Source organism: Alligator mississippiensis, chromosome 3 (assembly GCF_030867095.1).
Source record: "Alligator mississippiensis isolate rAllMis1 chromosome 3, rAllMis1, whole genome shotgun sequence".
Classification (NCBI taxonomy): Eukaryota; Metazoa; Chordata; order Crocodylia; family Alligatoridae; genus Alligator; species Alligator mississippiensis.
The window spans coordinates 167,110,936-167,123,696 of NC_081826.1; the positions used below are offsets into that span (position 1 = coordinate 167,110,936).

At 47.1% G+C, this 12,761-nt stretch overlaps 1 protein-coding gene across 4 annotated transcripts in view; it reads left to right on the forward strand.

The window, feature by feature from the left end:
- The first annotated feature begins 689 nt into the window (after window positions 1-689).
- Window positions 690-12,761, forward strand: part of RIGI (RNA sensor RIG-I) — a 43,626-nt gene continuing 31,554 nt past the window's right edge. Inside the window, exons 1-4 of one of the 4 annotated variants that reach the window (XM_059724637.1) lie at window positions 690-2,350; window positions 3,109-3,209; window positions 3,748-3,916; window positions 7,190-7,321. In XM_059724637.1, coding sequence (XP_059580620.1) covers window positions 3,811-3,916; window positions 7,190-7,321 — 238 coding nt within the window. In that variant the 5' untranslated portion in view covers window positions 690-2,350; window positions 3,109-3,209; window positions 3,748-3,810. Of the gene's footprint in view, window positions 2,351-3,108; window positions 3,210-3,514; window positions 3,917-7,189; window positions 7,322-12,761 lie in introns of those variants that run through there. The other 3 variants (XM_059724636.1, XM_019490707.2, XM_006265462.4) reach the window with 3 other exon arrangements.

Below are 12,761 nucleotides of genomic sequence, written 5' to 3' on the forward strand. Positions count from 1 at the left end.
ATAATCTGGTGTGGGAACTGTTGAGGCACATGCAAGAGGAAAATGTTTAAATTATTTCAATGCTATCTTTTAAGTTTTCAGTTTTATTATATCCTAGTGTATGCTAACTATATATGGAATACGCAGGAGCATGGTTACCCTATTAAAGTCTATATCTCTGGTTGTGAAAGAGCAAATGAAGTGAAGTTCTCTCTGATCTTTTAAAATAAACGCATTACAAAAATCCAATCTGTAAAGGAACAGTCCAGACTAAAACCTTATTTCTGTGTCTAAAAATGAACATGCTTTTACAAACACTCATCATTTTAAATGCTTAGCTGATTCTGTTGCTTTAAGTCAGGGCTGTCCAGCTGGCCGCTCATTAGGGGTTAAATTGTGGCCCCCTATGCCACAGTCGCTCCCACTATCACAGCACCCAGAGAGTCTCAGGGCTCCCTGTCCCTCCTCCAGCTTCCACTTCCTGCCTCTGTCCCAGGGAACGGGGCAGTGTGGAACAGTGCAGCTTGCAGGGCCAGGGACCTGAGGGTGAAACTGGGGTTCCTGCCTGCATGATGCAGCTGTGAAGGAGGAGGTGAGGAGTGCCCATGCAGTGTGTGGCCCAAGGGGCTCTTGGCTTGAGCTGGTATAAGGGCGGGGTGGGTGGGGGTGGAAAGCATGCAGCCTCTGACCATTTGGCTTCCAGGTGTGTTTATATTCAGGGACGTCAGTCTATTGGCTTCCACATCTTGTATGCATTTTGTACTTCCTCCCCTCCCCCCTTTTTTTTTTAATTTCTTTTTTATTTTTTTGAAGCAACATACTTAACTGTCCAAATCTTTATTAAAGTTGCCATAGGCTTACAACACCATTTGAAGGACTATCCTGGTAACTTCTAGCATAGTTGAGCTGTTTGTGTTCAGAATTAATGCAGGTATATTTTCAGGATCCCTCAGAAATTCAGTCTAGGTTATAACTTGCAGAACATGTTTAATTATTCTCTTTAACAATTCAGTACTACTGTTGCATATAGTGCTATATCTAAATCTAGCATATACCGTATAAAAATAGTATCTTCTTTGTTAACCTTGAATGCTTATATTTTCAGTGTAGTTTCAAGCTCCCTAATAATTTCCGATAGCAGAGTCCTGAAAAAGTATAATTGTCTATTGTTGATGATTCTTTCAGTGACATTTCTGCCTTAGCCCTCATATGGAACTGGTTAACCCAGTGATTCTCATCCAGAGTGACTTGAGATCCTTTTGAGGGTAGCACACAATTTTAGCATTAAGTGCAAACGTACTTCACAAGATAAACCCAGAGATTTCAAACAGGAAATCCATGGTGTTAAAAACATTGTGACGTGATGCCATCTTTCTGAGTTCTTTGTAACAGGAGAATTGCTCTATTATTTTTCTGTAGTCAAAAATGGGTGAAAACCAAGTGCTGACATTTTCTGAGGGGTGCCTAGAGTCTATAAAAGTTAATAACCATTGAGTTAACTGTTTTCATAATGAGAAACAATGTACTGTTAATGTGTGCATTTTTTGTATGGGATTGGACATAATGCAAGTGAAGACAGGCTTGAAATTTTGCTCTGTTTCAGCTCCTGTTGATTTCTGCCTATTTAAAAAGAGACTAGCAAGGTGCTTTCCTTTTTAGAAACTGTTTTACTAGACCATCTCTTGCATATTAGTCATGCCTGTGTACAGTGTTTTAATCTGGAACCTGACAAGGGGGATTGAGGTCTTTGTTGACTGCAATTATGTTTTTAATTTGAAAATATTAATCAGATATTTACTGCTCATCTTTTAAAGATGGTAAACAGTAGAACTTGAAAGTCACTGGCTAACACCTTTGAAGTGCTAAATCATCTTTTGCCTTCAAGTGCAAAGAGAACGTCTTCTTCATATTCACTGAAGCTAATGTTTCAGTTCAATGACAGAATTTATTTAAAGAAGTGCAGCTGAAACTTCTGCAACTGTAACTAGGAGTTGAAAAAGTAGAAAAGCTTCACTTTTCCAATTATGATAAAAAAAACTTAGGTGTATAGAAGTATAAGATCTTCTCATAAAACCTTGTATAATGCAGCAGGAGAAATTATTAGTTCCATTTCCTCACTATAGGTATGCTTCATGTGTTTAGCATCAGGGTTGTGCGAAGCTTCGGTAGCCAATTCAATTCAGAGGACATCGGCCCGATTTGGTGGCTGAAGCTCCAAATCAGAATCAAATCTGGAGACCCATTAAAAGCTCCAAATTGAACTGGAAGCCTCCGAATCGATTCAGAGAGATTAGGCACCAGTTTGAAGATTTGGCTGTAGACTGAACAGGCAGCAGTCCTTGACCACGCTGGACACAGCTGACTCCAGCTGGTAAGTTTGTTGAGGGGGGAGGGAAGGGTGGGGCAGATCAATGCCCCCGCAGTGAGGGAGGGATTGGGGCTGGGACAAGCTGCCCAGCTGTGATGGGGAGGCGCGGGACTCAGGGAGGGGGGGCTCAGGCCACCAGTCCAGGAGGGCATGGGATCGGGCATGTGCTCCCAGGCCGGCCCTGCAGAGCGCAGTGAAGCGGCAGCTATGGGGGAGCTCCAGCCACCCTAAAACTCCCCATAGCCTGCCACCAGCCCCTTCCTGACCTGGGTGCGTGCACCTGCCCTCATGATCGGCTGTTCGCCCAACCGGGGCACAGCAGGGCAAGGCCATGGCTTGTCCAGGAGGTGTGGTTAGGCTGAAGCGGCTTCTGATGCTGTGCGTCACTTGTCTGAAGCACTGCAGTGGCACTGTCCTGCCCCGGCTGGGCGAGCAGCAGGAGGGCATAGTCCCCGCTCCCAGAGCCTTCTGCCCAGAGTGAGCTGTGCCTGCGTTGTACTATTCAGTTGGTCTAATAAAAGATCCACATTTACCAAAAGAGCAGTGTTTGTCTATGTCTTTAGAGTGACATGGCTATAACCAGCACCTTCTAATTTCCTGTTGTTTTATTTATGTTCTTGAGAGGATTTAATTTGCCAAGCTGTCCTAACTCAGAAATCTGTGTAAACACCAGCTCTCGGCACTTACACTTGTTTCTTTGGAAGGGATTTTTGAATCTTAAGATTTAGGATCTTGCAGCTGATTATTTCAAATCTTTCTAGGGACAGAGGTGGAAGGAAGGAGAGGGGGAACTTGTTGTATCAAATCAAAGTTATTTGACTGCCTTTGAGTCAGCTGGCTGTGGATTTGCTTGCATACCTAGGTATGGCATGGTTGGTGTGACTTTTTTTTTTAAATCAGAACTCCTGGGGAGGTGATATCTTTTATTAGCCCAACCAGAGAGTTGCAAAAAATATTCTTTATTTGCAAGCTTTCAGGCACATGCACCCTTCTTCTTTTTCTTTAAGTAACTTTGGGAAAGTGAATATTTAGCTCACCCGTTTCCTACTTTGCTGCATCTGCTAGCGTCACACACTGGCTGCTACCCTGGCAGTTGCATTGGCCACACCTCTTTTGCACAGGCTTCAAGTTTCGGTTTCCTTTCTTCTCTTCCTCCCACCCTTACAGGCTCAGTCTGTTCTATTTTTTTTTCTTTGTCTCCGAGTCAGCTGATATCCAAGAAGCTATTCTAATTGGAGGGACTATGAATTCAATTTACAGCTGTACCCTTTTCCTTAAAGGGCTGGGTAGAAGATCCTTGCCTGGGTCTCTGCTGCTGCAGCCCTGAGAAGGGTGGGGGATTCCTTCCTCCTTGGAGCACTTTGCTCCAAAGGGATTTTTTCCTTCTTTTGCATGTGCAGGTTAGAAAGTAAATCGGGAATCTAATTCTTCAGCAACAGCCATCTGAATAAGCCTGAGCACAAATGACTGCAGAAGACAAGGTGGCCCTGCAGTTCTACAAGAACTATATTGTGACGACACTGAACCCTGTGTATATTTTAAGCAACATGAGGGAATGGCTCACTGAAGGTGAGAGATCCACTGGACATGTTGTGGGTGGGTTCAGGACATGCTGGGGGGGCAAGATCCTGCGTCTTGATTGCTCCTCTGGAGAGCAGGTGTCACAGCGGTGCACGGTTGGTTTCTGACTGGTGCCAGTTTTAGCAGTTTGTGTTGTTCCTTTTCCCCTTTTGTTACTTCTGCTTGTTTTTGCCTCCTGCCCCTACTTCCTCATCTCTCTTTCTGGCTTCATTTCTAAGAAAGGTATTTCTACTGATATACGTGGGTGTATACGTGTTGTTTAAAAAGAATCTAAACCTTGAACCAAGGACAGTGTGTGTGCATGTACGCATGTACTCAGGTTGTAGCTGTATTAGTCTAGAGGCAAAAAGAATCAGAACTTGTGGTAGAGGTGTGATATCTTTTATTAGACCAACTAGATTTTTGCAAAAAAAAAAGTATTTGCAAGCTTTCAGGCAACAGGCACTCTTCTTTAGGCATAGGAGAAAAGATTGTAAAAGTTCTCCTAGATAGAAATTAAAGTTCATATTTCATAGGAGAATTAAAGACGTGGTAAAATCTCCAGTTTGGCATAGTTCATTTTTTGCAGGTTAGGCTCAGAGAAAAGTTGGAATAGTCTATTTACCTTGAAGCTGTTTAGTGGCGAGCAGGATGTAGTCACATTTCCTTCTGGTTATGATGCGTCATGTTTCACAGAAGAGTAAAAAGATGGAATGCTCTCATAGGCAGAGGGAGAAAATGTTTTGGGGGAGGGCTGAGTGCGTGTGTGCATGTGCACGCCCCCTCCCCCCTGCAGGGAAGTCTGCGGGGAAAGGGATGTGGAGGGAGGGGCGGGAGTGGGGGTGCTGGGACTGGACCCGGATGGGAGGGAGCGGAGCAGAGCTGGGATCAGGGTAAGGGCCCTCTGTGCCCTGTACGGCTGCCCCTTCCCCCTGTCCCTTCCCCTGTGCACCTTGTTGCCTGAGGTTTGAGGTGTATCCTCTACAAGGTGCCAATCTTTAGCTTATTGAGAACAAGGATCATCTTTTTATTTCTCATGGTAGGCACCCAGCACAGTAGAGTCTTAGTCCATGACTGGGGCTTGGAGGCTCTTCTGGGATTTAACTAATGGTCATAACCAGGGATCCTGGTTTTCTTTGTCTTAAAAATTGCAAATCTGCTGATAAAAATGCAAATTTTCTGATTAAGAATCTGTCACTCCCCTACCCGCAGCCCCCCGGCCCTGCTGATGCCCCTCACTCCCCACCCGCAGGACCTCACCCTGCCCCAGCCCTGCTGGAGGTGGCCCCTAACTGCCAGGGCTATGGGGCCAGGGACCTGGGTCAACAGCCCCCTGCAGCAGTGCTTGAGCCCTGCCTACCACTCATGGGAGGCAGTGGCTGCTGTGGCGGAGTGTGGTGCCCCGCTCCTCCTCCCCCATAGGTATCACGGCTGGAGCGGATCCTGTAGTGGGGGAGGAGTGGGCAAGGGCTGCCCACTGTAGACGCGGGCTCTCCGCCCTGCGGCCCTCCCTCAGGGGCCTCCAAAGCCCAGTGGGTGGGACCCAGTGCAGCAGGGCAGAGCTGGGTGGGGAAGCTTGGTGCCACTGCCGCAAGCCAAGTGCCGCCATGGTGACACACCACCAGCCTGCTTCTGCCTGCCTGCAAGGAGAAAACCAATGTTTCCTGCATTTTTCTCCTTTAAAGAAGAAAATCCAGGTTTTTCTCTGTAAAATGAGAAAATCCATGTTTTACTGCATTTTTCCATGGCAACGGGAACACCTGGATCCTTGGTTATTAGAACATGCAGGAAATACTAGAATGTGCAGGGATGACCAACCTGTGGTGCACTTGGTACAGACAGCACCAAGCATATGATGTAGCACCTGGCTGATTGGACAGGGCGGTACAAGGCAGGGAGCAGAAAGCAGAGCAGGAGATAGGACAGTAGAAGGGGATCGGAGTAGCACTTAGGGGAACACACAAGGCTCGTTTGTGGCACACCTGCTAAAAAGGTTGCCCCTTAGTATACTAAGGGTTGCTGCCATATTCAGCTGCTGCACAGAGGCTCTAGCAAAAGCTGCAAATGGGTTAAATCTTAAATCAGAGCCTTGGAGGGCACAGACAGAAATGAAAATTTTCACCCAATTTTTAATCAAGCACAAGTGGACGGCTGCAGACAGCTTAAAGAATGGCTGATCAGGTGAAAATATGACTCCTCATTGCATGAGGGTTCAGATGAAGACATTTCAAAACAGGGTGTCTAGTTGGTAACTTCTGTCTGTGCTGCCTGCCAGCTTGAGCTGTTCAGAATGGGAGGGGGGGAAAGCGGGTGGAGGGCGTTCAGACTGGGGGCTTTTCGGCCCCCGCTAGAAGGTGGGGTGAGTATATTGGAGTGCCTTCACGGTGGGGGGGGTGGGCTCGAATTCGCCCATCCCACCCTTCAGCGCTGGCTGGGGAACCCCTAGAATGAGTTCCCTCTGCTTCTTTTCCCCCCTCCCATTCTGAAACGGGAACAGGATGGGAGAAAGGAGTGGCTGTTTCTAGGGGAAACTGGCTGCAAGTTGGCAGCCAGCAGCTAGATTTCCCTCCCACCTGAAACCAACAGTGAACTTCTGTTTGGTCCGGGGGATCGTTGCGACTCGGAACACTTCCTGCCAAGCATTCCCAGTTACAGTGGGGAGCTGCACTTCTGGTAATGGCTGGTGATGTTTACTTCACAGGCACCACAGTCCTGGTTTCTGCAGCACCCAAAGTGGGGCTTAGTGAACATGTGGAAGTCAATTTTTTCAAAGACTAATTAGCCAGTGATGCCCTTAAATGCAGGAGGACTTATGTTGCAAAACCCCCTTTTTGGCTTTAACAGTTTCACCTAAAAGTTTTCAGTCTTAATTATATGATATAATTTGGCTATCTCCAAAGATTTTCCCACTTAACAGGGGGATATACTTTCCTTTCTCTGCCTCTGGAAGGACAGTGACTAGCAAACACCCATATTGTGAGCACAGCTAATAAATATTCACAGAGCGTAGACCAGGGGTGGGCAATTATTTTGGGCAGAGGGCTGCTTACTGGGTTTTGGCAAACCATTGAGGACCGCATGACAGGCAGCCCAGGGCAGATAAATATTAATTTTTAAATTTTTTTAGGGGCCCCACGGGCCAGATAGAATGGCCTGGCAGGCTGCATCCAGTCCCTGGGCTGCGTTTTGCCCACCCCTGGTGTAGACCCTGCAGCAAGCTACATCAGTGGCACACCATCACCCTTAAGCTCATACCAGTTCTGTCATCTGGCTTATTTGCAGAAGTCATAGAAAGGATTCAGGCTGAAGAAAAAAACGGAACAACTGCTGCTGCGGGAATGTTTCTCAACCTGATACTGGAACTTGAAGACAAGGGATGGTTTCGCGGATTTCTAGACTCACTCATAGCAGCAGGTTTGTGTTCACTGATAAAGCTAAAAGGATTAGATGTTCACACTTTTTCATGCTGTGTGCTTGTGAAAGTGGTTGGATCAGTTCCTCTGGGAAGCCACTCCTATTTCCATAGTTGTAGTACAGGCAAGACAAGCTTATATCCATCACTGTGTTTCTGCATTTAACTGGATGAACCACCTAGTGATTTGAGAACAGAAATCAGGCTGATGTGGGTTCATGCTTGAGTCATTATTTTTTAGGTACCATTTTTCATTCTATGATCTTAGATTTGATTAATTTAAACTGTCATTCAGCCAATCAAAAACAATCGTAGTCTGCAGTGCTTAACATTGCAAGCAAAACTTAAAAAATGTGAACTACACAACTGATGCAGTGAAATCTGTCTGTCTGCACACAATGTAAAAAGGGGAGTTTGAGTGGTAGGGACAGTACCCTTTCTTTTCAGTTGAATGCTAACTCTGAAGCATAATGAATGAAGTTTTAAAGTCACCCTTGTCAACTCTGAAAAATGCAAGAGAAGATATGCAAGGGATGTATTTGGTAACCGTGTTGGTCTGAGACAAGAAATGTAAAATGCTAGAACTCTTGGTTCAGAGATTATACCTTTTATTAGACCAACTAAGAAATCACAAAAAAAAAAATCCCTTTTTTTTCAATGCAGTGCAAAAAAAGAAGATGCAAGGCTTTTCAGAATCTACCTTGAGTAGCGTCCTGTTTTGGTGGAAGGACATCAAAACTTGACAGCGCTTAAGAGGATAGCACTGTCTGCTTCAGCTCTTGCCAATTTAATCCCTAATCTCTTCATTTCTGCTGAAACTGCCAACTAGTTAGCAGGCAGTGCCACAATGGTAGGTACATAAGTGTTAAGAGCAGGTTGAGTGTCACCCACATGACTGTTACGGTATTACGGTGTTCCAAACAGAAAGACTACAACTTTAGTTTTCAGACCGAAGACAGAGGTTCTATAATTGACCACAGGTCTCCTCACCAACCAAGAAAACTTGTTCTTGGGGCACTGAGACCCTATAAACATGGGGACTCATGTTAGTCTCTCATTTGTCTTTTTTTTTTTTTATAGACATCTGTAAAGTTTAATGCATGTAATTTTTTGTGGGTTAAATCATTTAATTATAATCTTTCTCCTGTTTTTATCAGCTTTATATTACTGTATTTCTCTAGGTTTGAGTGTATGTACAGGGATGTACAATAGGTGAGTTTGTACTAAAAACGGAACAGAACTCTGCCTTGAAGTTATGTTTTAAATAGCCTTTAAATGTTCAGATACACCACCAAATTGTTATACATTTTCACAAACCAGACTTCTGCTAGAAAGCAGTATGTAAAACCTGGTGTAGCAGGACTGAGTCCTGGGAGCTGCTGCAACACAACCTGGTGACCTCATGAGTCCTGCTCGGTTTTGGCTCTCCAGGTACCCTCCCCTCCTTTGCTCTCACCTGCCATGCCTTCCTGTTAATATTTTATTTAGGAAAAAGGGAGGCTCCCTTAAGGGCCCAGAGCAAGCCCTTTTCTTTCTCAAGTCTACTGGTTCTTGGCAACCCCCACCTACCTCTGTTCCACCCTCAGGCTAATTCTAGCCCTCCTGGCACATTCTTGCCTTCCAGTGCTCTGATTGCCATAATGGCTATTCATGGCCTCTGACCTTTTCTACAGCCATGCCCCTGCCTTGCAGGTATTACCTATTACTCATCAGTGTGGATTTAGCCCCAATTTCTGCTCTAATCTGTTCAACTTCTTATGTCTTTATCAGTCTCTGTCACTCTTGGGCTCAAGTCTCTATGCCTTTATCAATTTCTGTCCTTGGCCTCTGGCCCTGTCACTGCCTTTCTTGGGTACTGGGCGCTCTCTCTCTCTCTCTCTCTCTCTCTCTCCCTCCTGGTTCTTGGCCTCCCAGGCTACAGCAGCTTGTACCCTACCTTAACTCAAAGTCCTCACTGTTGCAGGGTCTCAGTTAATAGCTCAGGCCATAGCCATCTCAATCCACAGTTCTTTCCTTGGCAGCCTACAGAGCCAGACTAGACAGGCTTCAGCTGTGCTGGGCTCTTCCTGGTGGGACTGAAGTTAGTCTCAAGTGCTGGCATCTTGCTCTGGCTTCAGTTTGGGACTAAACTTAGTCCCAAAGGCTGGCAGCCATGTGATGAGAGGCTGGAGCTCTCCCCGGTGGCCACAGGGGCAAGTGTCAGGCTGCTCTGATCTGGGACTAAATTTAGTCCTAAGTCACTTGCACATATAGATGCCAACCTATTCTTACTTGCTGTGCAGTAATTTACTGCACAGTAAATTTAAACCAACATAAATGCTAAGAGTGCACCAATAAAGATTTTTTTTTGGCCAATATCAATGGCCAATTTTTAATGAGTCGCATCGCCCAACACCAATCTGATTGCTGATATGCAGCCCAGCAGCTTGGAGAGCAGCGTCTGGCCAGTAAGTCTGTGGCGGGGAAGGGGCATAGTGGGACAGATCGAGGCCCCTGTGGTGAGGGAGGGAATGGGACAGGGGCAGGTATTCCCCAGGTGGGGCATGGGACAGCTCATCTGTGGGGTGTGGGGCAGGGGAGGGGCACTCCTGCCACTGTGTGCACCCCCAGGGTGGGGGCACGTGCCCCCTGGATTCATGTGCGGGGCAGGCTGTGTCTGTTGGCTGGGGCCAGGAATGGTGCTGGGCTCTTCCCAGCAGGGGGGTTGGGCCAGGGCTGCATTTGGGGCAGGCAGTGGTGGCACTGGGAGGGGCTGCTATGGGGAGGCTATGATGAATTTTGGGGTGGCTGTAGCCCCCCCCCCCTTCTAGCACTGCCACTGCCTGCCCTGTGTACAACCCCAGCCCAACCCCCCTGTCGAGGAGAGCCCGGCACCGCCTCTAGCCTCAGACTACTGTGGCAGCCCACCCTCACCCCACACACAAATCCAGGGGCACATGCCCCCCTTGCTTCCCCGGGGGTACACACCCTGGCGGGAACCACCCCCTGGACAAGCCGCTCATGTTTCCGTCCCATGGCCTGCCCCTCCCTGGCTGGGCCTCACCTGTTTCTGCCCCTGCTCCAGCCCCACTCCCTCCCTCACCGTGGGAGCCTCGATCTGTGCCCCCCCCCCCACGCCCTTTAACAAGTGCACCCTTAACAAGTTTGCAGATGGCACCAAATGGTAGATACACTGGAGGGTGGGGCCAGGATTCAGAGAGTCCTTGACAAATGAGAGAAATCTAATGAGGTCCAGTAAGGACAAATACAAAGTCCTGGACTTGGGCCAGAACAATCCCATGCACTGGTACCAGTTAGGAACCAACTAGCTAAGCAACAGCTCTGCAGAAAAGGACCTGGGAGTTACAGTGGACAATAAGCTGAATATGAGCCAACAGTGTGTCCTTGTTGCCAAGAAGGTTAATGGCATACTGGCCTGCATTAGTAGGAGCTTTGCCAGCAGATCCAGAGAAGCGATTCTTCCCCTGTATTTGGCACATGTGAGGCCACATCTGGAGTACTGTGTCCCATTTTAGGCCCCCCACAGTAGAAAGGATGTGAATAAATTGGAGAGAGTCCAGTGGAGGGCACCAAAAATAGTTAGAGATGTGGGGCACATGACTAAGAGGAGAGGCTGAGGGAATTGGGCTTATTTAGTCTGGAGGAGAGAAGACTAAGAGGGGATTTAATAGCAGCCCTCAGCTACCTGAAGAGTGGTTCAAAAGAAGATGGAGCTAGACTGTTCTCAGTGGTGGCAGATGACAGAACAAGGAGCAACAGTTTCAAGTTGCAGCAAGGGAAGTTTAGGTTAGATCATAGGAAAATGCTTTCTTGTGAGAAGGGTAGTAAAGCACTAAAACAGGTTATAGATTCATAGATGCTAGGGTTGGAAGAGACCTCAGGAGATCATTGAGTCTGACCCCCTGCCCTGGGCCGGAATGAGCGTTGGGGTCAGACGACTCCAGTCAGGTGCCTGTCTAGCCTCCTCTTAAAGACCCCCAAGGTAGGGGAGAGCACCACCTCCCTTGGTAGCCCATTCCAGATTTTGGCAACCCTTATCGTAAAGAAGTTCTTTCTGATGTCTAACCTAAATCTGCTGTCTGTCAGTTTGTGGCTGTTGTTCCTAGTGACTCCAAGGGGTGTCGTGGTAAACAGAGTATCTCCTATTCCTTGCTGCCCTGCATTGATGAATTTGTAGGCAGCCACAAGATCCCCTCTCAACCTTCTCTTGTGGAGGCTGAAGAGATCCAGGGTCCTCAATCTCTCCTTGTAGGACTTTGTCCTCAGGCACCCAACCATACAAGTGACCCTCCTCTGAATCCTCTAAAGGTTGTCCACATCCCTCTTGAAGTGTGGCCCCCAAAACTGGACGTGGTACTCCAACTGCGGCCTGACCAGTTAAAGGGAAAGCATCACTTCCTTGGACCTGTTTGTCATGCACCTACTAATGCATGCTAAAGTTCAGTTATCTTTACTGATCATTTCGTCACACTGATGACTCGTGTTCATCTTGGAGTCAACAGTGACTCTGAGATCCCTTTCCACTGCTGTTCTTCTGAGAAGGTCCTCCCCCAGCCTGTAAGCATGCTGGTGATTCCTTCTCCCTAGGTGCAGCACCTTGCATTTGTCCTTATTAAACTGCATCCTATTCTTTTTTGCCCACTTTTCCAACCTGTCCAGATCCACCTGGATTTGTTCCCTACCCTCTAGTGTGTTACCTTTACCCCATAATTTGGTATCATCAATGAATTTGGAATTCCTATACCCTCATCCAAGTCGCTGATGAAGACATTGAACAGCAACAGTCCAAGGGATGAGCCTTGTGGGACTCCACTGCCCATATCTCTCCTGGTCGATACTGACCCATCCGCCACTACTCTTTAGGTGCAACCCCTAAGCCAATTTGCCACCCACCTAACCGCGTAGTCATCTACATCACAGTCGCTCAGTTTATCGATCACAGTATAATGTAATACTGTATCGAAGGCAATCCAAGTAGATGACATCCACGTCGATTCCTGCATCTAAGCATTTTGTGACCTGGTCATAAAAAGAAACAAGGTTAGTCACGCAGGATCTACCTGCTATGAATCTGTGCTGGTTGCTGTTTAGCATTGCTTTCCCTGTTGGACTCCCACAAATGTGATCCTTAATAATTTTTTCAAAGATTTTCCTGAGGATAGAGGTGAAACTAACTGGTCTGTAGTTACGCAGATCTTCCTTCCTCCCCTTCTTGAAAATAGGGACCACATTGGCCCTTTTCCAATCCTCTGGTACCTGACCTGAGTGCCAAGAGTGCTCAAACAGCCGTGCCAGTGGCTCTGCTATGACACTGGCCAATTCCTCGAGCATCCTTGGATAAAAATCATCTGGGCCTGCTAACTTAAACACACCCAGCCCCTCCAAGTCTCTCTTCACTAAGTCGGTGCTAACAGTCTGGTTTCCCCTTTATGCCTATCTGTG